Below are 26,076 nucleotides of genomic sequence, written 5' to 3' on the forward strand. Positions count from 1 at the left end.
GTAAAATGTTTTAGAGAAGCATTTTTCCTACTTAGTAAGATTTGAAATCTTACCAAGAATCATTGACCTCAAATGGATTACCAAATTGGCAATCTAAAACTATGGTTTCTGATCCTGAAAAAAAATTATGAAACGAAAAACTATATTTTTTTGAATGAAAATGATTTCCTAAAAAAAAAATTAGATAAAAATAATAATAATGAATGAAAAATATTTTTCTAATTAACCTGAAAAAATAAAAAGGAGGTGTTTCAACTTTGTAACATGAGAGATATTTTAAGAGAGGGGCTATTGACACCCCAACTTTTACTTATTACATTCCAATTACTTAAATTAATTATCACACCCCAATTAAAGATCAAAACACACTCTTCAAATATTACTAAGGTTTGCCTCAAATTACAATCTCATCATAATAAAATATTATAGTACTCATTCAAATAATTTCAGTAGCTTTTTACAATTAAAAAAGGTTTATATAAAATCTTAAACCTAAAACAAAAGAATCTAAAAATAAAAATAAATGGGAGTTTCTATTTGCAGCCCGACTTTTACATATTTTCAACCATTCACCTATTTTGTTTATTTATAACTAAGGTTTACATCTAATTAAAATCTCAATAGAATAAAATATTATAGCACTCATTCGAACAATTTCAGTAGTTTACAATTAAAAAAAACGGTTCATGTAAAATCATAATACTTAAAACAAAAGAATCTAAGAAAAAAAGTGAGAGAATTGGCACCCTAACTTTTACTTATTCTCAACCATTCACCTATTTTCTTTATTTATTACTAAGGTTTGTCTCAAATTACAATCTCAACATAATAAAATATTATAGCACTCATTCAAATAATTTTAGTAGTTTTTTACTATTAAAAAACGGTTCATATAAAATCCTAAACCCAAAACAAAAGAATATAAGCAAAAGAAAGAAAAAAAATGAGAGAGTTTCTATTGGTACCTCAACTTTTACTTATTCTCAACCATTCAATTGTTTTCTTTATTTTTAATTGGGGTGTAATAAGCAAAAGTTGGGGTGCCAATAACACCCATCTTAAAATATCTCTCATAGTAAAATGTCGAAACACCTCCTTTTATCTTTGCAGGTTAATTAGAAAAATATTTTTCATTCATTAATTTTATTTTTTTTCATTTTGTTTTCTCTAAATTTTCAAGGAAATCATTTTCATTCAAAAAATATAATTTGTTTTACATAAATTACTTTTTTGATTTTTTTCATAATAAAAAATCTTGGTATTAGATTCCAATTTGGTAATTCATTTGAGCTCAATGAGCCTTAGTAAGATTTCAAATTTTACTAGTTAGTAGGAAAAGTGCTTCTCTAAAATATTTTATTGTGTCAAAGTAACCTTGGGCTCACCTTGTGGCATCCAAAAACATGATTGGCTTCAATATTGTAGTGAAGAAAAGTATATGAACTTTGACAATACAAATCCCAAAAAAAATAGTTATTTTTCACCGTTGTATTTCAATTTTAAGTTTTGGAGTTATTTGAAAGTTCGGTAGCCATCAATTTTAAAAACTTTGATCAAGCTAAAAAAAAATTGTTTCTTGAATTTTATTTTTTTTATCTGAGTTTTTTATGAAACTTAGAGAGTTGTGGAGTGTTCGACCGGTGATGTGGTTATCCATATGAGTAAAACGACCCTTAGTAAGGATTAAAATTTTACCACATTAATAAGACTAGTGTTTTGCTATTTCAATTGAAAATGACGGTGTTTGGATTTGTATTTAATTAATAAAGAGTATAAGGATTGTAAAACAAATTAAGATGGAGGGACTACTACAAAAAAATTCCAAGCAATCCACCAATAAGATTGCACAGTCATTATGCGTCAACAAAATCGCACTCCCCTAAGATTGTCTGCAATGGTCAGACACACACACACAAACACATAAAGCTACTCATGAAGCTACAATGTGTTTCTCTTATATGAGCGAAAAGGTTCAGAATGGACTGATTTTTTGTAAGAATGATCTCTATAGTGAGGGTATCATCCTTGCGAAAAATCAGTCAATTCCAAAACTTTTAACCCCATCAAAAGTGGTTTACAAAAAATGGATGGTCCAGAGTTCTTTACCTTGTAAACATGGGATTAGAAGTTTTAGAATGGGCTGATTTTTGGTGAGATGATCTCCTCACCATAAAGATCATCCTCACAAAAAACCAGCCTATTCTGAACCTTTTTGCCCGTATAAAACAAAACATATATATATATAGAGGGAAATGTTCAACACCCTAAGCTTTACCCTACACTTTAACAAACGTGTTTTGTCCTACATGGGTTAGAAGTTTTTGAATGGGCTGATTTTGGTGAGGATGATCTTCTAATCATCCTCACCAAAATCAGCCCATTCCGAAATTTTTAGCCCCATGTTTACAAGTTGAAAAATCGTGGACCATCCATTTTTTGTAAACCATTTTTGATGGGGTTAGAAGTTTTGGAATGAGCTGATTTTTGGTGAGGATGATCTCCTCACCATAGAGATCATCCTCACCAAAAATAAGCCTATTCCAAAACTTCTAACCCATGTAGGACAAAACACGTTTGTTAAAGTGTAGGGTAAAGCTTAGGGTGGGGAACGGGACCCCTATATATATATATATATATATATATATATATATATATATATGATGTATGGGTTAGAAGTTTCGGGATGAGCTGATTTTTTGTGAGGATGATCTCCATGATGAGGAGATCATACTAACAAAAAATTTGCCCATTCTAAAACTTCTAACTCCATCAAAAGTGGTTTACAAAAATTGGACGGTCCACGATTCTTCAACTTGTAAACTAGGGTAGAACTTTTGAAATGAGTTGATTTTTTTGTGAGGATTGATCTCTTCATCATAAAGATCATCCACACAAAAAACCAGTTCATCCTGAAACTTCTAATCCCTATTTTGAAAAATGTTTGGCTCTCTTTAGGACCTCCGAACACTTTCCACGTGTATATATATATATATGATTTTATAAGAAAATAAAACTAAAATTATACATAATAATTTTACTTTCATCTCTAACTATTTTTCAATGAGGATACACACTAGACCCCTATTTTGATTTTAAAAAAATATATCAAATGACTCCAAATGATTTCAAAAAAATGAAAGAATTCAATTTTTGTTTTTAGAGTTTGAAAATCAACCCAAGCTCAGCTGGGGTCTGTTAGGACAGGGCTCAAGCATAACTATCATAGGCTCGATAGGCATATAGGGCTGGTACAAGGAATAACTCCCTTCATTAAAATCAGGTTAGAGCTCAACCAAGCTCGACTTGAACCTGCCCATTGACAACCCTAAGCATGCAACACACTTTTCAGGCCCATCACCCTTTCTTATAACATGAGACGTTATTCATATAAGACTTGAAGCCATGACTTTTTGGCCATCCAATGGCTAGAAACAATCAGAAGGTGTTCCCAACGTTGTCACAAGCTTTTGATAGGTGGCCCAAACATTTTTAGTCCAACCGACTTCACTCTATAGCAATAAGTTCCCCTTTTCTCTATGATGAAAATAGTTTTGTCCTTATCCTTTGAGTTCATCTGAATTTGATTGTAGCCCGAGTACCTGTCTATGACGGAGAGTAGTTCATGGGACGAAGTTGCATATACTAACTAGCCGATCTTCACGAGGGAGAAGTTGTCATTGGAATAAGTTTTGTTCAGGCTCACGAAGTCTATGCAGACACACATCTTTCCACTCTTCTTTCGTACTGACACTACATTGGTTAGCCATGTCAGGTAAAATACTTCCCTCACAAGCCCTACTATTATCAACTTGTCAACCTCTTTGTTTACCACCTCTCTTTTCTCTTGGGCCATCGACCTCCTCTTTTGCTTCATTGGATTAAAAGTGGGGTCAACATGTAGGCTATAGCTTGCTATTCTCGGATCTATTCTTTACATATCTTCAAGTGACCAAGCGAACACCTCCTGATTACTTCTGAGGAAAGATATGAGGCTCTCCTTTTCTAGGGCGCTTAGGTTTGCACTGATGAACATTTCTTTGAGTTTCACGAGGGTGCCTATATTGACTGCTTCCAGTTCCTCAATGCTGGGAGCGATCTTCTCTTCATCTTTGGCTTTCTCCAATCAGCTTGTCGCTTCCTTTAACTATTGTAGTTCCAGAGTCCTTTTGCCATGCTTCCCCCCTATTATATTGGAAATGGTGTCCCTCTTCTCTGCTCTTGGAGGGGTTATGATAGTATTATAGCATCTACAGGCCACGAGCTGATCATCACGTACCTCCCATACTTCTTTCGATGTCCGAAAACTCAGTAACTGATGGTAAGAAGAGGCCACAACTTTCATTTGGTGCAGCCATGGCCGACCTAATATGGCATTATAAGGGTAGGGGCTTCCAACAACAATGAATCAGTTAAAATCATGGTGGGTCCTACTATCACATGGAGTGTTATTCCCTTTATGCCTATGTTGTCTCCTTGTTAAATCCGATTAACGTGATAACCAGATTCTCTTGATTGACTTTTCCAATCCCATTATCTCTAAGGGCTTAACGAAAAGGATATCGGTCAATTGTTAATACAAAGGCGTTTTTGTGGGGACATTGTATTCCCACTAGATCTGAATAAAAAAATCTTACCTGACTTGGGCTCTTTGACCCCCGATGATCCAGCTGTCGGTATAGCCTGATGGTTGATTTGGAAAACCCTCTTTAGGAATTTTACCTTCCTCAGCTGCCCCCGTTCTCCCAACTTTACCTACCCCTCCACTGGCCCTCCGTGAATTACAGTGATGATGTTCTCGACTCTGTTCCTTTCCTCTTCGTAGCACTCCCATTGCTCATACTATCTGTGGTTTTGAGGCTCTTGTTTGGCTTGCCTCGACTTATGCTGTTGGGCGTATACTCCCTCACCTCGATCAACGAACTCCTCAAGTATCCATTTCTGACAAGGTCCTCTATTGTGAACCTTAGGCTTTTGCAAGAAGTCTGCTTGTGCCTATGGTCCTTGTAGAATATGCAGTACTTTCTTAGATCCCTACTCCTTGGGTCCCCGATCATAGCTCTTGGCTATTTTAGAAAGGGAGCACTTTTGATAACACTGAGGATCTTCTCTGCTGGGGTGTCAAGCGGTGTAAGTTTATGGAAGAGCTCGACTTGCGACCTTATCTTCCTGTTGTTTTGCAACATGATTTGCTTCTGATTTTCCAATTCCCCCCAATAGGTGGATGTATATGTGGCTCTTTGATTTGGTCTGTAGTCGTACTGTTGAACTTTTTGTTGAAAAACTTGAACTTGCTTGGTGTTTGAGTATATTGGTACAGGATTTCCCCTTTAATCGGGATGTGATCACGATAAATCCTTGAATTGCAAGGATCCTAAACGGAATTGGAATATCTGGGATTAAGTCCTTGGTTCTAGGGAGATCTCTGGACTTGATATGCATAAACCTAAATTACGTAGATACTCAGATCGGGTCTGCTCTGCTAGGTAGGCTTGGTCCCTACTAATACTGTCTTGCCTTACCATACAGGATAAACACCACTCCCTTGGTCCATCCTGTTGTTGGGCAGGGCCGGATGCCAGATGCATTGGCTTACACAAAATACCACTTAATTGGCTTGGACACATGTACAATTTGGATAACATACCATTATTATCCTCTACGGTATGTAATTAAGAAAACTCATCACATTGTAGTGCGATTTATCGGAAAATAGAATAATTGTATAAGTAGCACAAAAATGACCATAACTGGTTATGCAACTTTCAAACAACCTATCTGGTCTTAACATCACTCCCAAATAACTGCAACTCTTTGACCCAAATGTTCTATGTCTCATCTTATTGTAAATTAACTTACAATAAGAAGTGATAAATTTCCTCTTTACACATCCATACTTTAGTTCTTGACATTCATAGAAAATAAATGGAATTTCATAACCACCATAACCATAAAATAAATAAACAAGCATTATAATGTTGACAAGTATGGTTTTGTGTACTGATAAATACTATGAATTTCATGATTGAATTCCACTTCAGTTAGGGATCCAAAGTTTGTTGATGAGGGATTGCAACATTATTGCCTAATTTATAAATGGCTTGACCGCAAGTGGTTTACCCTTTGCTCAACTCAAGTTAGTTATTGACCAAGGTCCCATAATCACGGGAACCTTATTTACAGAGGTCATTTGGTCGACTACTATAAACTTTGAACGATCATGGGAATAGTCATTTTCATCTTGCCTATCAGGCTAGTGTGTGAAATCCAATGTATTCTATCATATGCACACACTTTCCTTTCTCAGTGTAGACACGTGGGTATCAAAACCTTTGGGAAAGGTTTGAGCTCATTTACATGGGTTTAGGAGTCGCCACCATTTAATTTAATTGTGAATGGACACTATAAGAAAATACTTTTTAAAATCTATTTTTTGGCTTATTGTGACTCACATATCCAAAAGATGAAGGGAAATGGTCTTTCTAGAGATCTTATGGAAAGGAGGCTCGGTTGAGGGACAAGGAAGGTGTTGGGCACCTTGTTCTACCCATCCTGAGATGGTTACCAATATATGACTATAGGTGTGGTTTTGAAATATTAACTTGATTTTTGAAAAACAAAAGAAATAATAAAGAAAATTAAGAAAACAAATAACTATAGTCTATCCTTAGGAAACTAAGAAAATGGACCAATGAGCAAGTCAAAATAGAAAAATGTGCTTGTTGGAATTTTTTGTTAACCTAGGACTTTGGTGAGAATCCATAAGAATTTCACCTTCTTTGGATTGAAAGGCTCTTTTAGAGGTTATGTGCTCACTTGGGAGCATTTTATTGTTGGTATAGCCTTTAGGAAGTGTTCATGAGTTGGAGACAACCATGGAAAGATTAGGGACTTCATGCATGCAATGTATCCTCTTTGGGACTATTTTTGTTAGTTTAGAGATTTAGGTGTAGATCTAGGTAGATCCACACCTTTGACCCTTAGCTATTTTAAGGAAGAACAAAGTGAGTGTGTGTGTTTGTATGTATGCATGCAATGGACTTAGAAAGAGAAGATTACCTCCAAAGAGGGATTAGTCTCTAGCTCTTAAGCCATTATAAAAGAAAGTAAAAAAACATCTACTCTAGGAATTTAGATTGCAATGAAAGTAAACAAAAACAACTAATTTGGGAAATACACTTGCAAGAAAGTAAAATGAACAATAGTTTATTTTAATGCTCAAAGAGTTTATTGAGGGCTTATAGGAGGAGATTACCTTTATAAGGTTTTACTCTCTACTTCATTACCTCACCTAAACAAAATTAGATATGCATTATTATGGAATAACTTGCAAGAATTTAAAGAAGGGGGTTAGATAGAAAAGGGAGTTTAGAAAAAGGGAAGAATGGAGGGTTCAACCCACCTTGATTTTTTTTTTTTTTCTTTCTTTCTTCTTTATCCTTCTTCTTCATTTGAAGCTTCTTGGAGGTTTGGGAATGGACTTGGATAGAGTTTGAGTAGGCTAGAGAGCTTAAAGGAGAGTCTTGGAAAGAATTTTGGTTTCTTGAGTTCTTCTTCTTTGTCTAGAATAGGAGTCCTATTTATAGGAGTTTGGAAAACCCTTGGAGATAAACTTGCCCTAATTCATAGGGTTCTTAATATTTGTGATAAAACCTCTATCGAAAATTCAAATGACTTCTACTCTCTTTGGACTTAAAGGTCTTTTATTCACCTAAGGTCTCACCAATCATGATGATCAAGAGGGTAGGATTGTAAAAATCCAAAGGTTCTAGAGAATTCTTGATGAAGGTTAGAATGGTCATAAGACCTTGACCTTGAGTCAATTGTGAATGAAACAACTCAAGTAGTATGTAATTCGATGCTAGGTTTTTGGCTTCTTGAGTCATTTTCCTTGAGAGAATCTTTAACAAACTAGGGATAGGTTGGTTATTAAGCTCACATTCTAGAGATTTCTCTTGGGTGGACAAAGTAGTCATAGGCTTTGGAATTTTGTCATTTTACATTGAATGTCGTGAGAGCTCTTTAAATTGTGAAGAATGTAGAAATGGTAGAAATGGTACTTGTCCCTAATGTGATTCAACAACCCAAGGTTAATGGGGGTAATTGGCCTTAAGTGGGGACAAAATTGACTAAAGGTCCTTGTTAGAAGAAAATGAGAATTGACAAAAGAACCTTGATGGTGGATTTATTATAAAATTAATCTATGGGTAAAAATGTCAAATGAAGGGATTTTCTTGAGGAAAAAATGATTAAGAAGTGGGTTAAAGGGTAATTAGCCCTCAACAAATTCGAATGTACATAAGGCCTTCAAACTGCTTAATAAAATTGGCCTTAGGTGATCAATGGCCATTGCAAAATTCCCTTCTGACCGTTGGTCACCTCCATACTGTATAACAATTTCTTCTGCCCGTTGGTAACCTATGGCCAGGCTAAAAAAAATAAGCTTGGCTGTTGGTTACTTCCATACAGTGCAAATTATTGTTTTGGCCATTGGTTACCTATGGCCAGGCTAAAAATTAAGCTTGATTATTGGTTACCTCCATACCAGGCCAAAATCATAAATTGTGATTAATCTATTGACTCAACGTGGGGCTTTTGTGATCATTTGAAAATCGACTCGAGTTAAATCCTTTCTCAAAAGGCTTTCGGTGCTCTCGGGCTCGGTCTAGGAAAAAATGGGGTGTCTACCCTTAGTATAACTTAAATAAAATAAGCACACAATGGGTACTCCCTAACCCAAAAATTGATGCAACGGAGAACTCTTGGCCCAAAAATAAATGAACATCGGGTACTCCTGAGCCAAGAGTAAATAAACGCTAGGTACTCCTGACCCAACAATAAATAAACATTTTATTCTCCAAATCAGCAAGGCACTCACTGGACTAAAAGTAAATACCCATTAACATTTTACTGATATCCTCGACTCGTTCTATAAATTAATCCTCAAATTGAGTTCATGTTCATTTCCCAATATATGATGTGACTTAGATTTCCGTAAATTGAACTTGGTTTCCCACTTACGACTTCTAACTATATCAGACTCGTACTGATTACAGCATAAGCAAAATAACCACATTTTTTGGAAAATAATTTGCTTACATAATATAATTTTGTGTTTTAACGTAAATCCGGATAACTGAAGATAAACATTACAATCACAGACTAATTCTTTTGGAAAACTTGGATTTGTGTCAACTCGGTTATAAAAGTGTTTCAAATGATTTTCGTGTGTTTTGAAAAATTAGCAAACTTGTCCACAATTGGCAACTTCGGGGTGACAGGGAGGTGAAATACATGGTGGGACCGGAATTTATGCCTGCGATGGGATCGGGTGCCATTGAGCTTCCCACCATGGCTTCCACCGTAGAGTCCGGGTGCCAATGAGCTTCTCACCATGGTTTCCACCTTAGAGTTACAAACAGCATAGGCCAGTGTTGTCTTGCTGCTTGTGGTTTCCACTGAGTTCATACCACAAACCCAACTTTGAGTATTTGTCTTATTTAGTTACTTTTCCATGTGTCAATCATTATGTGTCAATTTTGAAAATACTAAAGAGGAAATCAAATTCTACCTAGGTAACTGACTCCCTTTCCTCTACACTACTTCGAAACTTGCTAAAATCCTTTGTGATTGATTCTCGAGGTCTAGCTAGCTCTTGGTTCCAAGCTTCCCCAACTCACTGAATCTTCTTGTGATACTTCTATAACTCCAATTTGATCTAAGGTACTTGTTGTTTATGAATTCCTAAGGAATTAGAGAACTAGAAACTATTGGAATTGTTTTTGAAGGGCTTTGATGAAGACTTTGACAAGGTTTTGCTGCTGGATTTGGCAAAGGCAAAAGAGAGCAAAATGCCCATGAACAATTCTTTTATAGAGGTGAGTGCACAAACTAACCATGAGTTATATGGGGTGGGTAGGTGAGCCAACAAGTTGTTTGTGGTTTAAAAGTGGGCTTCCCTGTGCCCTAAGGATGATTTACCTTGAGACACATAAGGAGTTTATGTGTGAAGAGGTTGGTTAGTCATCTAGACCATGGTCATGGTCATTTGACCTAGTTAACTAACATAGATTAGTTAATTATCATTAACTCTAAGTGTGCTAGTTAGGTTAGTCTTGTGGGGTCCACTCTAGATGGACTAGGGTCTAAGTTTGCTGACTTTGACAATGGTCAACTCTGGTTGATCCTATTGATCATCTCTGGAAATTCAAATTTGGAACCCTTTACCGAGCTTGTTTCTCGTCGGATTCCAACATGCGGATAGTCCATCTTTAATTATTTTTCAAGACCTATCCAATGGTATAACTGTTCCGCAAAATTCTATTCCCCTATACCCCCCTGTCCTTATGACATATTCTCACTCGTCTCGATTTTCCTCAATTTTTAATAATACTTATTGATTTTATGGTAAAAAAATTCTCATGTTCTTGGGGATTTACTAAGTCATAATCTTTAATTTATTTAACTTTCATGTGTCTTTTCAGAAATTATCTTCGAGATACATGGTGACTCGGACAGGTCATCATTATGCTCATAAATACTTCAACTCTAGCTTACCAATAAAAAAAAATTATTATTTAAGGGTTTTTAAAATTATCCATTTTTCAAATAGAATTTTGTAGAACTTTTTCATTAAACTGTTTTTTTTTTTCATATTTTATAAAATATAATGTTTTAATACAGTTTTCAAATGATTAAAGGTTGAGATTTTAGTTTGGGAAAGAAAAACACTTTTCTTACTAAGTTACCAAGTAAAGTTTCATGACTGCATTACCTTGTGGCATCCAAAGGACAAAATTCTAAAGATTTTAAAAATTTTGTTCCAAAATGCTTAATTTATGTTAGTAGATATTGGTCTATGGTCGTATGACTTTATTTTTAATAAGAATAATGTTGAAGTGACCTCAGGCTGGAACCTCATATCGCATTTCTTGATGTGAAATTGTATGGGAACCATAGATGCTTTTCATCAAGATACAGGTGAAAAAGCATGTATGTTTCCCATACACTTTCACGACAAGAACTACGATATGAAGTTTCAGCCTGCATAACTCCTGCATGACTCTTTTAGTAATGATACTTTATTTTTGGTGGTGGAAATGAAAATTATTTTTTTCACTTGAGATTATAATTTTTCTGGAATGGATTATATAGATTGAGTTAGGGTTACCTATTTAATAAACATGTTGGGTTTGGGTTTGATTTTGGTAAATTTTCAAAGTACCCTTACCTCAACACGAACACGACACAACTTGACCCTTTGCCACCCCTATTCCTTCATTCAATTTTATTGAAAGCTACTTCTTTTATTGTGGAAATTGTGTTCATTATCTCAGTCCAAGTTCTAGGCTGAATCAATTTCAGCTATATCTATATATTTATATATCCTCGTGGCAGTCGAAAAAATGAAATGGTGTCACATGGATGTAGGTCATTAAATTTTAGGAACTCCCAAATTTCTTTTGGGAAAAGGCACTGTTTTAACCATTGGATTTATTTTCAAATTTTGAAGCTCAATGTCAGCTTAATTATCAAAGTCAAGAGCGGGACAAATCTTTTTGTGTATTTTTTTTTTGAGAGATTCTATTGCCACATCAACTACTGCTAACTCCTCCCCAATTCATATGTAAATCACTAAAGAATTACACACCTATTGATGTGGTGTTAGCAAAAGTTGGTGTGGCAATAGAAGCTCTATTTAGTTATTATTTTTCAAATCTAACTGACTGAGGTGTCATTTGGACCAATGTGACAGTCTACGTGGCCAAAATATGAGGACCTCCAATCGAGGCTCTACATGATCCCTCCTTTTCCCATTTATACATGGATGGAACACTACGTGAAAATCATACATTTTTCTAAAAAAATTTGTTGGTCCTGGCCTGTCGAATTTTAAACCCGAAACTCCGCGGCCCGTGGACCACGTTTTCGGTCAAATTTTAAACCCGAAATTCTCTGCCCTCTTTCCCTCTCACGCTCGAATCCTATTGTTTCTCTCCCTCTCACAGTCGAATTGTTTCTCTTCCTCTCTCACAGTCGAAGCTTACTGTCTCTCTCTCACAGTCGATCGATCGACCTCTCACTCTCTGCCTCTTTCTTTATCTCACTCAATCTCACAGTCGAATCTTACTGTTTCTCTCCCTCTCTCACAGTCGAATCTTACTATCTCTCTCTCACAGTCGATCGATCGACCTCTCACTTTCTGCCTCTCTCTCTATCTCACTCAATCGATCAACCTCTCCATTGCTTTCTCACTGTCGATCAATTTCTTTCCCTGTCTCCCTCGATCTCATCTCTATATCGATCTCATCTCTGGATCGATGTCATCGCTCAATCACTCTCTATTTGATCGCTCGAAGTGATCTCTCGATCTCTCAAGATTGAAAATGATGGAGTGATCTATTATTTTTTAAGGTGACTCTCTCTCTCTCTCTCTCTCTCTCTCTCTCTCTTAGGTTGATGGATCCATAGCGTTGTTCAGATTGATGAGGATGAGATCTAGGGTTTTGGATTTCACAAAATATATTGATTTTGATTTTTTGTTTTCCAAATGTGTTAATTTTACACGAAACAAAACCTAAAAACAAATAAAAATTTGATTAAGGATCCAAATGATTTCATAGATCTGAGTGTTTTGATATGATTAGATCTGAATTTTTTCACCATTTTTTTTCTTTCTAAGATTCAAGTAGATATTCTACGGTGAGATTTTGAGAAGTTATGGTTTGTTTAATCTGATTATAAAATGGAGGGAAAATTTTCTTTGTTTAGCGGCTTTAGAGCTCTTCAATCTCTGAATTTTCTTTACTTTTTTGTGTTGCAGGAAGCATGTGAGATAAAGAACAGCTTGGGGAAGATCTTTGTTGCACGATCTGAAACGGTACAGATTTTGGATTTTAGCTTTTTTCGGATTTTAATGTTTTTTGTTAATTTTGAATTTAGAATTTAGAATTCAAAATTGACAAATTTCAACTTAAGATTTGACTTTATGTTTTAGTTAGATTTTATGAATTTTCATTATATATATTTCATAATTTTTCATATATATCTTTTTTTATTGTTTTCAACAATTTTAGAAGTTTTCCCTTGTCGATTTAAACCTATAATCCAACTTTGTGACGATTTTTGAGACATAGTTGACCTAGAATAAATGTTGGGTTAGAACCTCATTATATCATATATTTGTCGAAATCCAAATCCTTGATCTAGACCTAAAGTAGATGAGAGATGATTTCAGTTTGGATAATTTTCCTAGTATTCGGGAGAATACTCGTGACACTCATTTCACTTTTGCTGATGGTTGAATGTTTTGGATGGCTCAATTGTTAATTCTATTGCTGACGATGCATTTGAACTTTTCTTTTCCTAGGTGCAATGTGCCACCAGAATCTGATTCTGTGGTTTGTTCTATACTTATTCCCATTTTATTGGCTTACCATATTACGTATTTGTTTAGTTATTGTTTTCGATCCAGCCCAGTTTTGAATGATCCACATATTTCCATTTGTTCTTTTTCTAGGTTTTCCTTGAATGATTTTATTTTTTATTTTTGCTTACAGTCCAACAGCAGTTTGACATGTGGTGCAAATGACATCAGCAATATAGAGAATAGCCTATTACTTCTTAAAAAATGACCCTTCTTAGCCATTGTCAGAAACAGCCCTATAACATCAGTGCTAAAATTCTTACCTTGATAAAATCATCCTACCACAAACCGTATCCCTAAAACCTATTTTTCAACCCATGAACCTCAATTTCCAACAGCTTAAATCCTACTTAAAGCAAACTTTAGGTTGTTCTACATCACCATGTACTTGTTTAGTTTTAATATAGTTTTAAGAATTCTATATCTTTGGGTGCAAGGATGGCCGATGTGTGTGTTCATCGTAAGGTTGTGTTGATGCAATGCCTAACTTAAGACTCATTCTAAACCTTAAATCTTTGTTGTTGTTGTTTTTATTTATTTTGGATAAATAAAACCTTAATCTTTCTTAGAGAGAGTGATTTGTCTCATGTCCTTCTTCCTCTTGTTTATTCTATGTTTAAAGCAATGTAACAATAACAACGCTTCTAAGAATTTTGTCATGTAGTACATGTATCAACACATGGACACAACCTGATACACAGCTTAATACATAAAGTAGAATCACCCTTTATTTTTAACTTTTAAAAAAAAATTATGAAAGACTTGTACACTAACTGATTAAGAACCACGGTTTTATTTTAGAAATCTATTTTTACTAACTACTATGTTATGGTATATAAAACTGTGTTCTCTTCTCATATATTTCCTTCCTTGTATTTGAAAAAAAAATAACTAACTTAAATACAGCAGCTTCCTTCATTTTTTTCTTGATAGGTATATACATCTCTTTCATACCGTGAAACACATTCACAGGTGCATTGGCATGTCAAGTTCTCAAAGACATCGTGTCAAACACCTAGTATCCTTGCCAGACACCAACATATTGACATACGTGTTTGTTTCCTTTTACAAAGACTTAAAGCAATTAATCATTGGAGGATCTGTCTACGCCTGTCGCTCAGTCAGTTAATAGGCAACATAAAAGAAGTGGAATTCAGAATATCAGTGGATAGGTTTCATCCCAAGTCTCAATACCCTTACACCTAAAACACTCTTTTCCTAAATCCAACAGTTCCCAATCCCCATTAATCCCAGTCAAATCCCATACCTCTCCAGCCCCTTACCAATAACTGAACCTAAAATCATCCCAAATGACATCAGCCGTTTGACTCGATTTTGTTATCACATGCATATTTATTGATTTTCAAGATCTTTGATTGGTTGTATCTCTTGATTGTTTGATTGTCTTATTTTTCAATTGCCTTACATAATATGATGTCATGTCTCGACTCTATTATCTCGTGCATATAACAGTATGTTCCAAATGTGTCTATTGACAATTATGGAGGTTGATCCCTTAGAATGTTTATGTCTTGCCACAAAATAGGCTTTTCAATTCATGTGTATTACCATCACTGATTATTCATAATCGTTGATGTTTCTTATTAATGTTAGGTCACCGCCTTCAGTTCAACTAAAGACGATTATTATCTATTCAAATCTTTTTTATTTTTTGGTAAATTGGACTTGAATCGTGACCTCAAATCTTAAAAATCATACATTTTTTTTTTTCAATTTATTGAAATTTCCATTAAGTTCTACGCATTCAACTTGTAGATGTCTTCGACACCGATGGTTCCAAGTAAAGAGTGGATAACGAAACCTAGGTTATCAAATGAATACCTCAAAGGTGTATATTCTTTCCTCGCGTACTTGAAACAAAATAGTCTGAGTTTGGGGGCCGATGGTTACTATTATTGTCCTTGTATCAAATGTCGTAACATGTCTTCTGGGAAGAAAAAACTAGACGTAATTTCAGAACACCTAATCTGTGACGGTATCGATACATCTTACACGACATGGAGTTTTCATAGTGAACATTGGGGTGAAAGTCATTTTACAATTGGGGCTAGTGCATCTGATAGTCAGTATGACAAAGATGCGTACCCAAGAGTGACTGATATGTTGAATGACGCACTTGACTATTTTCCTAATGAAGAAGTTGAAGATGATGTAGATACTTTTGTAGATGAATGTCATGAAGGAAATGATGGCCACGTTGAAGATGATATTCAATATAAGAAAATGATGGAAGATGCGATACAACCCCTATATCCGTCGTGTCGAGAAGAAGATACAAAATTGTCGATTACAGTTGAATTGTTGAGCATGAAGAGTAGACATCAATGGTCCCACAAGAGCTTCGACGAGTTATTGCAAATGATTAAAAGAATACTACTGAAGGAGAACACTTTACCAAAGAACCTACTTTGCAAAGAAGATTAAGACTCTGAGAATGAAATGTGAAATTATTCATGCATGCCCTAATGATTGCATATTGTATTGGAGAGAGCATGAACATAGGGATAATTGTCCTAAATGTGATGATAGCAGATAGAAACCAATTAACGAAAGAAAGTCAAAGAGCAAGCTTCTACCACAGAAAATTTTAAGATATTTTCCACTAACACCAAGATTGAAACGGATGTACACTATATAGTAGATTGCAGAGAATATGAAATGGCATTCCAAAATCGATGAAAATGAAAACAAGATGTTCATGCATCATCCGAGGGATTCTACTTGTTGGAGAATAATAGATTGTAAATGGAAAGATTTTGCTGCTGAGCCACGTAACGTACGGTTAGGACTTGCAACAGATGGATTTAATCCATTTGGAATAAAAAATAATTCATACAGTTGTTAGCCAGTTATGGTTGTTCCGTACAATCTTCCACCATCGTTATGTATGCGGAAAGAATTTACGATGTTAACATTATTGATTCCTAGAAAAACTAGTCCATGACATGACATTGATATCTACTTGCAACCATTGATCGCAGAGTTGAATGAGTTATGGTTGACTGGAATTGAAACGTATGATTGTATCACTAAGAGTATGTTTACCATGAAAGCAATTTTGTTATGGGCTATACATGATTTTCCAACGTATAGTCATATGTCGGGTTGTAGGACCGCAGGTAAGTTTGGATGTCCTGTTTGTAGTGAAGCGACTGAATCAGTCTGGTTAAAACATGGAGGCAAGTTTGCTTACATGGGACACAGAAAATTCTTAACCGATCCAACACATCGTTTTAAAAGTCAAAAATCACAGTTTAATGGAATGGAAGAACATAGGAAGCCGAGTCGTCATTTGAGTGGTATCGAATTATTAAACAAAATGGAAACTATTCTGACTGAATTTGGAAAAGTCCTTAATAAGAAGAGAAAGAGATCTACAAATGATGAGACTTCGTGGTCAAAAAATTCAATATTCTTTGACTTACCATATTGGAAAGAACTTCCTATTCGCCATAATATAGATGTGATGCATGTTGAAAAGAATGTGGTAGAAAACCTCCTTGCAAAAATAATGAAGACTAAAGATAAGACTAAGGATGGTTGTAAAGCCCGGTTAGATTTGAAAGAAATGAAGATAAAGAAAAATTTATGGCCGGTGAACATCAATGGCAAAGAGGAATTACCCAAAGCTTTGTACGAATTGTCCCATCAGGAAAAAGATCTAATCTGCAAAACTTTGTACAATTTGAAAGTTCCTGCAGGGTACAGTTCAAATTGGAAACACAATGTGAATTTACAAGAGCTTCAGTTGAAAAATCTAAAGTCACATGATTATCACATCCTTATGCAACAACTACTTCCGGTGTTGTTAATGCATGCATTCAAAACACAGAAGCAGAAACCATTACGTGCTGCTATTCTACAATTATCATTATTTTTCAACATCTTATGCTCGAAAAAAGTCAATCGTATGGAGTTGCAGAGTATTAAAGAAAGTGTTGTAGAAACCATTTGTGTGCTTGAAAAATACTTTCTCCCTGCATTTTTTGTTTCTATGATACACGTTGTTGTGCACTTAGCAGAGGAAGCTCTAATGTGTGGACCTGTCAGATACCGATGGATGTATCCTTTTGAACGGTAATTCGATAATATAATTTATGATTTATTTTAATTAATTTCTTTTAAAAAAATACTTCCTGATATGTGACACATGTATCAGGATGATGAGGAGTTTTAAACGGTATGTTGTTAATCATACATATCCAGATGGTTCTATTTCAGAATGTTATCTCCTAGAAGAAGCACTGATGTATTCTATGCATTATATGCCAAAAAGTATAAGTATTTTAGGAAGTCATAAGAAAGGACGTGGAAGATTCATGGATGATGATAATGAGCATACCTATCCTATCGATAAAAATGGAAAGCCATATGTTCTTACTGATGTCCAATACCAACAAGCCCGCAAGTGGGTACTCTTACAATCTATTGAAAATCCAAAATGGGAAAAGTAAGTAAAATTCATATTTGATTATAATATTTAATTTAGGCTTTTACAATAAACTTATAATATTTTTAACAGGAGGTACCAAGAATACCTTCAAACACACAATCTTCAAGGACACACACGAGTAAGAAATCGTAAGGCCAATCCACGATCAGAGCAGCCACTACCTTATGTCCCTTTGGTTAGAGAACAATTAAAAGATGAAGCTTATCCATCGATTACGAAGAGGCTTGCAGACGGTCCATACTTTGATGCCATTTCATATAACGCATTTACCGTAAATGGTTATATTTTCCACACAATGGAATATGAAATGAATTTGACAACACAAAATTCAGGGGTTTCAATGAATGCTATGACCAGTTTTAAGTCAAGTGCTAGGGATATGAATATGGTGGACCAAGAAGTTACTTATTACGGTGTCATTAAAAAAATAATTGAATTAAATTATGTTGACTTCACGGAGACTGTATTTTATTGTGATTGGATACGTATCGAAGTCTCAAATAGTTATGTCGTTGATCCAGAAACAAATTTGAGATATATTAATTTAGGGACATTAATGAAGAATTCAAGAGAAGATGATGAACATTTTATTCTTGCATCACAAGCAACACAAGTCTTCTATTGTAAGGATCACAGTAGACCTACAGATGATTGGCACGTCGTATTAGAAGCTCCAAAGAGATTGAATCGAGATGTAGATGCTTTTGAGGATTCATATTCTTTTGCTGCAAATATGGGTGCAAATACCTTAACATCAGCCCTTCAAGAAGATATTATAGAAGATGATGAAAATTAGAATATCAATAACATCTATCATATATACCATGTTTCCACATTGATGTAAGTTACTAATATTTCTGTTGCATGTTCATTTATAATATTTAATATTTTTAATGTTCTAATAAATTATTTGTATGTTATAATTTGAATGCAGGCAATATGTCACAACATGGGTCTCGTGATCCAAAATCTGATGCTTCCAAGCTACATGATTCATTTCATGACTGTTTAACTTCTCGACCTGAATTATCGGGACATAGACCTACATCTTCCCAATCGACAGATGCACCATCTTCTTCGACACTAACCACAAATCACGCTTCTTCTTCATCTTCTTGTCCACAACGTCGTTTGAGCGTCAATGGAAATGGACAATGCATTGGTGAGAATTAAGTTACTTTAGTTACACTTATAGGTCGTTTTGTTATGACGAATGTATCACCTCTATACCTTTCTTAGAATAGAGTACCTACCCATATACTTGATCTCATTTGGCATTTGATCCAGTTAATTATTATTTATTTTATAATATTTAATATTTTTTTGTGCTCTAATAAATCATTTGTATGTTACAATTTGAATGTAGGCAATATGTCACAGAATAGGTCTCGTGATCCAAACTCTGATGCTTTCGAGTTACATGATTCATTGCATGACCGTTTAGATTCTCAACCTGAATTATCGGGACATAGACCTACATCTTCCCAATCGATAGATGCACCATCTTCTTTGACATTAACTACAAATCGCGCTTCTTCTTCATCTTCTTGTCCACGACGTCGTTTGAGCTTCAATGGGCATGGACAATGCATCGATGATAATTCAATTGCATTAGCTACACTTGTAGGTTGTTTTGCTATGGCGAATGTATCACCTCTATACCCTTCTTGGAATAGAGTACCTACCCATATACTTGATCTCATCTGGCATTTGATCCAGGTAATTGTTATTTATTTATAATATTTTTATTAATGTTGACTTTTATTTACTATATCTTTGTTGCTTAATTTGATCAATTTGTTCATTTTCTTAAATAGGATCACTTTGAAATCACCGATGATCATTGGGATTTCTGTTTGCAGAAAGCTGGTAATACTTGGAGGAATTGGAAGTACCGACTAGGAAAGAAATATTGTACATCTGGTACTACAAATGCTCAGTGCAAGATGAATAAACCTAAAAGATGGGTGAAGCAAGAGGATTGGGAGATGTTTGTCGACTTAAAGTCTACACCCGAGGAAAAGGAAAAGAGCTTGAAGTATGTGAATCTACGTGGCAAAATGAAAGCCCTACACAATACTGGTAGAAAGGGTATAGCCAATAGGGCTGAGGAGTTGCTAAGTTTTACATTATAATTAAATATGGGTAGATACTTGATTATTTTTAATAGATATATCATATATGATTTCTATTTTATAGAGAAAAACGAGATCAGATGGTAGCTAGCCGAGTAGAACAGAGTTGTATATCTCTAGTCACACTGGGCTTGGTGGTACTGCTTTGACACCCGAATTGAGCAATACCATTGTGAGTGGTCAGGAATTTATTTTATTTTTTTATTAAACAAAAGATTAATTTTTAATAAGTTTTTTATTTTACAATTTTTAATTAAGGAATTGATTAGTTTGGATCCCACATTTGGAACAAAAGATTTAGATAATGATGCAGTTGCAAAAGTATATTCATGTTATTTCGTTCATTTTTTATTTTTTTACATACATGATCTTATTCTAATAAGATTAACATTTATTTCATAGGTATGTGGGAAAGATAGAAAAGGGCGAGTGAGAGGCTTGGGTGGGGGAATATAAAAAACAACTATACAGTACATGGTTCCAAAACAAATTGAGATACAAAAGTTGGAAGGTCATGTATTCAATATGAGTCAGCAACTTCAGAATTTGACAGAGAAGTTAAACTCAGTGCCGCAGTCATCTACCAAGTCCTCTTCACAATATGACGTTGGAAGTTCTTTTGAGGTATTGATGTACATTTTGTTAAAATTATATTCTTTTATATCTTGTATAGAATATTAATACTCTTAATTGTTTGTAGGGGATAACATCATCACACTATCCCGCCCCACGTGGTCAGAGGTGCAATTTGTGCAACCTCCATTTGACTAAGATTTATGCCCATGGGATACTTGTTCGTGTAGAGGTATTGTCCTTGGATTACTATCATGTCCTTATTGATGAGATTTTTGACATGTCTGCACAGCTACAGGATAAGGATGTGGCTGAGGGAATGACGTTTGCGAACATTGACATAGGCTCCATCATTAGATGGCCTTGTATGATGACAGACATCATATCATGATTCATTTATGTCTTTTGGACTTCTATTGTCTTTGGATATGTCTTTGGATTTGTCTTTGGATATGTTTTTGGAATAGTACTATATATTCTAGTGGTGAATTACTTGATACTATAACTCTTATTGATTCATTTGACATAGGCTCCATCATTAGGTGATCTCGTATGATGACATATATCATAGCATGATCTACTCTTGTCTTTTGGACTTGTATTACATTTCTATTGTCTTTGGATATGTACTACATATGCATTTCTATATGACTTTGATTGATTCATTACATATTACAATGGTAGACTTACTTGATACTAGTTCTTAATGACTCATTTATTGTCTTCTAGGACTTTCACATTATTTTATATTATTTAATTAGTAATGTAGACACCTCAATTTGAACGGGCCACTTCTCGAAAGGGCCCAAAAATATCGATTTTCTAAATAAATGGGCCAACGGGCCTTAAAGGCCCAAGTCATTGAAAAGTGACATTTTTACCAACCCGAGGCCCCTAAGACCTCTCAATGGTTTAGGAGACCTACCAATAGTACTCGGCCTACCTTACGTCTTCCCAATATTCACCGCTCCACTTCCAAAATAAAAAACGCCAAATTTTCGATAAATTTCACCAACGGGCCTAAAAAGCCCGATTCGCCAACACGTGGCATTTTTTATCAAACTAATGATTGCAAAAATCTAAAAAAATTAAAAAATTAAAAATGTGAGACTTGGGATGCCTACCCCTTCTCTACTACCACCGCTCTGCCTCCGAATCCGCAAAAAACCATAGGCCCACCTAAGGCCCATGAGCCCTCAACACTTTCCTAAATCGATTTCTCATCTTACCCTTAGCCTAAAATCAATCCCACATCACCTAAAATCTAAAACCAACCTATACCCTCAAAATCCATTCCAAAATAACCCTCAACCAAACCCTAAAACCCAAAACCATTTCTAAAACCCAAGCCCAACACTACAAAGCCCACAAACCATTAACCATATCCAATTCATTATCCAACCCACAACCCTAACCCATAAACCACAACCCACATCAACCAATCACTCTTTTATCATCAAAAGATGACACATGTCATCACCCCATCTCACCTCCCTCACCCGACTACCTACCCCATTAATTTGCTTTAAATCCCATCTACCCACACATCAACCCATCACCTTTTCTCTCAAATCAAACACATCTACCCACACCCCTAACCTATACCTCCCCTAATCTACCCTCATCATTCCCTACAAAACCTATATCTACAACCTAAACCTACACCATCCTCTCAAGTCAAACACTCAACCTCTCCCATCAACCTATCCCAACCCTTCATTTCCACCCACTTTAACACATGGCATCATCTCCTTCACCCTCCCAAAATATCATCAACCACCTCTTTAAATCCTCCATTCTCTTAAATCAAATACCATTTAATCACAACCACCATCTTAAACTCACCTCACCAAACACTCCACCCAAATGGGTTGGGTAGGATCCAAACCATTTGGGTCAAAACTCACCCATTTAACCCTCCTTACCTAAATACCCTCCAATCTCCTCTAAATTACACTCACTTCTCTCTCAAACTCATAACCATTCTACCCTTTTTCTTCACTTCACCCCATTATATCCCTAAAATAACTCCTCAACATCTATAAATACCCTCCTCCTCTTCCCAAAAATGGCCCCCAACCTTCACTACAAAATTCTCTCCAACTCTCTCTACTAACAACTATCACCCCTCTCACTAAGAAAAATCTCATCAATTCCCTCACACTAACCCTCCCCAAGTCTCATAAAAAAAAATCACACACTACACTCATCTCCATTATCATCTCTTCTCTACTCCTTCAATAAAAAAAAGAGTTGTATTTGTTTAAAATACTAAGGACTCAAGAAGACTCAAGCAAGAAGAAGAAAAGAAGAAACAAGATACAAGGTGGGTTTAAGGCAACCCCCCCTCTCTGTTCTACATCCTCTCCTCCTCCCTCTTCTATCACCCCTCTCCCCTTCCTTTTATTTTTTAGGATGAATGGACCCCAAGGCTAAAGGTTTATAAGGGTCATTTCCATCAATGGAATGACCCTATGATCAAGCCGAAAATGAACCCCTATCTAGGGTACAAATGCACAACACGTGGCACATCATTTTTCGTATTTTTTTTAATCAAATGACCGAGTTGAGTTGAGGTTACCACTATTTAGTGGGGAGAAAAGGGTGCCTAACACCTTCCCTTTTCTCCAACCAAGCCGCTTACCCCGGATCTTAAGGTTTGATCCGTACCTTATCCACGTGAGTCACTAAAATGCCAAAATGTCACTTTTCCAAAAATGCACATCGGGTGACCATTCACACCCACTTACAATATGAATGGTGGCGACTCCAAATCATAGTAGATGTGGCCGTCGTAATGACGAAATCCCGTGTCTACAAGTAACTAATAGTTTTTTTCTTTTTAGGTAAACTTTTTTAACTCCGCCAATGAAAAAATTAGACCTTTTACATTGCCAGTCCCAAGCCCGGATAAAGGAGGAGGGAAAAGGATGATCCAACGCAAATTTGATGCCTTCTGATAAGACCCGGAAAAAGGGATTTTCTTTTTCCAAGTGTTTTGCTGAGGTTAGCTGAAGGTAAAGAATTTTTAGTTATCATCAGGTTATTTATTGTGTGTATAAAATGATAAAGGTGCTCATTAAATTAGAACCGATGGACTGGGTTTCATGTAATAACCATCTGCCTGGTTATTATTTAGCTTATTAAATTAGAATATCTCCCTAGTGAATCTCTATTAGATGGAGAAAAGGGATATGTATGTGTGGGGTAGAGGGTGGAGGTGAGTATACTTGGGGATGCCCCTTGTAGTTTTCACTTCTACAACTAAGCATTATTAAATATATGTGAAGTTTCTAATACCCAGGCTTTAAATTTCTATGTTTTGCACTTTGGAATGTTCTTCTTACAAATCTCTTTGCTGAATTCATATGGCCAGGACCATGAAGAGTTTCTTTCAACTAAGCTTGATGGCTTACTTCAGCTGATGATTGAAGTGCTTCCTTCCTGTCATTTTTAAAAATGGCATTTCCTGGTGGTGGAACTCAGTTTAAAAATGGCGCTCTACGTTACATCGAGTTCATTGAGAAAGTAAATGCTTTTTAACCTTATATCTCCTTGAACTATCACTCGTCTCTCTTTATTTTTTTCTCACCTTTTTTTTTCCAATTTCTACAAATTGTGCTTCATCATGTTTCACGTTTTTGAAAGATATAGAAGAAGTTTATTAGAATAGAGGATGGTTGAAGTGACCATCGAAGAAGACAAAGTGCATGGATTAGCCTTCCCATATTACAAATTATACTCATCTTAAAAGGAAGTCTTCAAAGGAAAAACTGTTAAACTCCACTGTGCACACTGTAGGGTGCCTTGGCACGTTGAAGGTATTTTCAATCTTACAATTGTAATTTGATTATTTTTTTTAATAACATATTTTGTTATAGGAGCTCATTGTGATTTAAAATATGAAGGTGGTAAACTTCTCTTAGAGCTGAACCGCGTGTTGCGACCTGGTGGTCACTTTGTGTGGTCAGCTACTCCAGTTTACAGGAAAGGCGAAGAGGATTCTATGATCTGGAAAGGTATATACATCCTTCCCTAGTCACTTTGTGTTTAAGAGAGGGATTTCTTTGGGTAAATATCTAACAATGTTTCTTCTCATGAAATCTATTGTAGAAATGGTTGAACTAACAAAGAAGTTGTGCTGGGAGCTGGTAGAGACTAAAAATGATACAGTGAATGAAGTTGGTGTAGCAATATTCAGGAAGCCTTTATCCAATGAGTGCTATGAGAAAAGACCCGCAAATGAGCCTCCATTGTGCCGAGAGTCAGATGATCCAAATGCAGCCTGGTATCTTTCTTTATTATATGAGTGCATTAAATCAATTGTTATTTATTCCTTAAAGTTTCTTGACACATGTTTTTGTGGTTGTAGGAATGTGCCTCTGCAGGCATGTCTGCACAAGGTGCCAGTAGATGCATCAGGGTGTGGGACTTTAATGGTTGCGGTGGTGGTGGTGGTGACGGTAGTGGTGGAAACAAGAGCAAAAATGACATACTACGAGTCGAACCTGACACCTTGCGTGAGGTACCTAAACTTAACAAAACCACCCGAGTTATGCTGCCAGCCTCTGCGAAAAACGGTACAGAAACAGTTTGAATGCTTCTGCAAACTCTACAACAACCCTGGCTTAGTACAATTTCTTGGCATTAATGTCACACAACTCCTCCAACTCCCCAACAACTGCGGCATCGTATCTAATGTTGGCCTTTGCAAGAAAGGTCTGTGTTTCTTAGAATCCCTCTTCACCTCTCTTTTTTTTTTTTTTTTTTTTGTCCCAAATTTTAATAGCGCACGTTAAATACACTTGGGAAATTGTGTTTTGTATCAAAAATGCCCTTAAAAAAATCTTTTTACACCAAAATTACCATCAGATGATAATGATGCTTGTATTTATTAGATTAAGAAAGAAAAAAATGTTGCTCCCTCTACAAATTTTCAAGTTCAAGTTCTTGAACCTCTACTTTATGTTGTTTTTAAACTCTTCAACTTTTTTGGTTGATTCTCAATTGATCCTGTTCTCGCTGTATGAGAAACTTAAGTATATTGTTACATAATTGGATAAGAGTAGGACTAGCTTGAGTACTTCATAATACAAAACTTATAATGCATTTAATGTGTTGTAGGAGCTTCATATATGTTTGGAAGAGCTTTAACTTATGTTCATTGGGGAGTTATAGCTGATCGATATGGTCAAAACCTGTAATAGTGTTGGGCACAATTTCAGTGTTAGTATTGCTTGACATTATTCCCTATATAATTAAACTTGAATTGTTGTCTCAAAACTATTTATGTCATTTACTCTGTTTTAATAATACATATCAGGGTCATATTCAATACATATTTAAGCTTCTCTATTTGACTGTATTTAAGGCATATGCTTGCGAAGTTTCTCGAGTAGAAGATCAAGCTTTGGGACTGTCTCTTGTAATAACATTTTCTTTGTATTCGTTTAAAATCATATCAACCTGTA

General features: G+C 35.5%; 3 protein-coding genes across 3 annotated transcripts; all 3 read left to right on the forward strand.

Moving 5' to 3' along the window:
• Window positions 1-16,541: 16,541 nt before the first annotated feature.
• LOC147404683 (uncharacterized) lies at window positions 16,542-18,693 on the forward strand. Its single transcript, XM_086437880.1, has 3 exons — window positions 16,542-17,521; window positions 17,604-17,852; window positions 17,967-18,693. The coding sequence occupies exons 1-3, from the start codon at window positions 16,542-16,544 to the stop codon at window positions 18,691-18,693; spliced, it is 1,956 nt and encodes a 651-aa protein (XP_086294006.1).
• Window positions 17,909-20,198, forward strand: LOC147404684 (uncharacterized). Its single transcript, XM_086440744.1, has 4 exons — window positions 17,909-18,737; window positions 18,832-19,059; window positions 19,264-19,616; window positions 19,715-20,198. Exons 2-4 carry the CDS (start codon window positions 18,837-18,839, stop codon window positions 20,030-20,032), a joined length of 894 nt encoding a protein of 297 aa, XP_086296870.1. The 5' UTR covers window positions 17,909-18,737; window positions 18,832-18,836; the 3' UTR covers window positions 20,033-20,198.
• Window positions 20,199-20,447: 249 nt separating this feature from the next.
• LOC147404685 (putative methyltransferase PMT25) lies at window positions 20,448-25,096 on the forward strand. The gene is made up of 8 exons (XM_086437881.1): window positions 20,448-20,656; window positions 20,733-20,837; window positions 23,452-23,622; window positions 23,982-24,426; window positions 24,514-24,624; window positions 24,719-24,893; window positions 24,978-25,044; window positions 25,088-25,096. Exons 5-8 carry the CDS (start codon window positions 24,612-24,614, stop codon window positions 25,094-25,096), a joined length of 264 nt encoding a protein of 87 aa, XP_086294007.1. The 5' UTR covers window positions 20,448-20,656; window positions 20,733-20,837; window positions 23,452-23,622; window positions 23,982-24,426; window positions 24,514-24,611.
• Window positions 25,097-26,076: the final 980 nt, after the last annotated feature.

This window comes from Akebia trifoliata, chromosome 4 (assembly GCF_017979445.1).
Source record: "Akebia trifoliata isolate Shusen 1 chromosome 4, ASM1797944v1, whole genome shotgun sequence".
In the NCBI taxonomy this organism is placed as follows: domain Eukaryota; kingdom Viridiplantae; phylum Streptophyta; class Magnoliopsida; order Ranunculales; family Lardizabalaceae; genus Akebia; species Akebia trifoliata.

Excerpts from the sequence above, each read along its gene's own strand:
- LOC147404683 (XM_086437880.1), top strand. The coding sequence starts at position 16,542 with ATGTCGGGTTGTAGGACCGCAGGTAAGTTTGGATGTCCTGTTTGTAGT. Across the intron at positions 17,522-17,603 it reads TGGATGTATCCTTTTGAACG|GATGATGAGGAGTTTTAAAC; the intron begins GTAATTCGATAA and ends CACATGTATCAG. Across the intron at positions 17,853-17,966 it reads CAATACCAACAAGCCCGCAA|GAGGTACCAAGAATACCTTC; the intron begins GTGGGTACTCTT and ends TATTTTTAACAG.
- LOC147404684 (XM_086440744.1), top strand. The coding sequence starts at position 18,837 with ATGTCACAACATGGGTCTCGTGATCCAAAATCTGATGCTTCCAAGCTA. Across the intron at positions 19,060-19,263 it reads TGGAAATGGACAATGCATTG|GCAATATGTCACAGAATAGG; the intron begins GTGAGAATTAAG and ends ATTTGAATGTAG. Across the intron at positions 19,617-19,714 it reads TCATCTGGCATTTGATCCAG|GATCACTTTGAAATCACCGA; the intron begins GTAATTGTTATT and ends TTTCTTAAATAG.
- LOC147404685 (XM_086437881.1), top strand. Across the intron at positions 24,894-24,977 it reads GATGATCCAAATGCAGCCTG|GAATGTGCCTCTGCAGGCAT; the intron begins GTATCTTTCTTT and ends TTGTGGTTGTAG.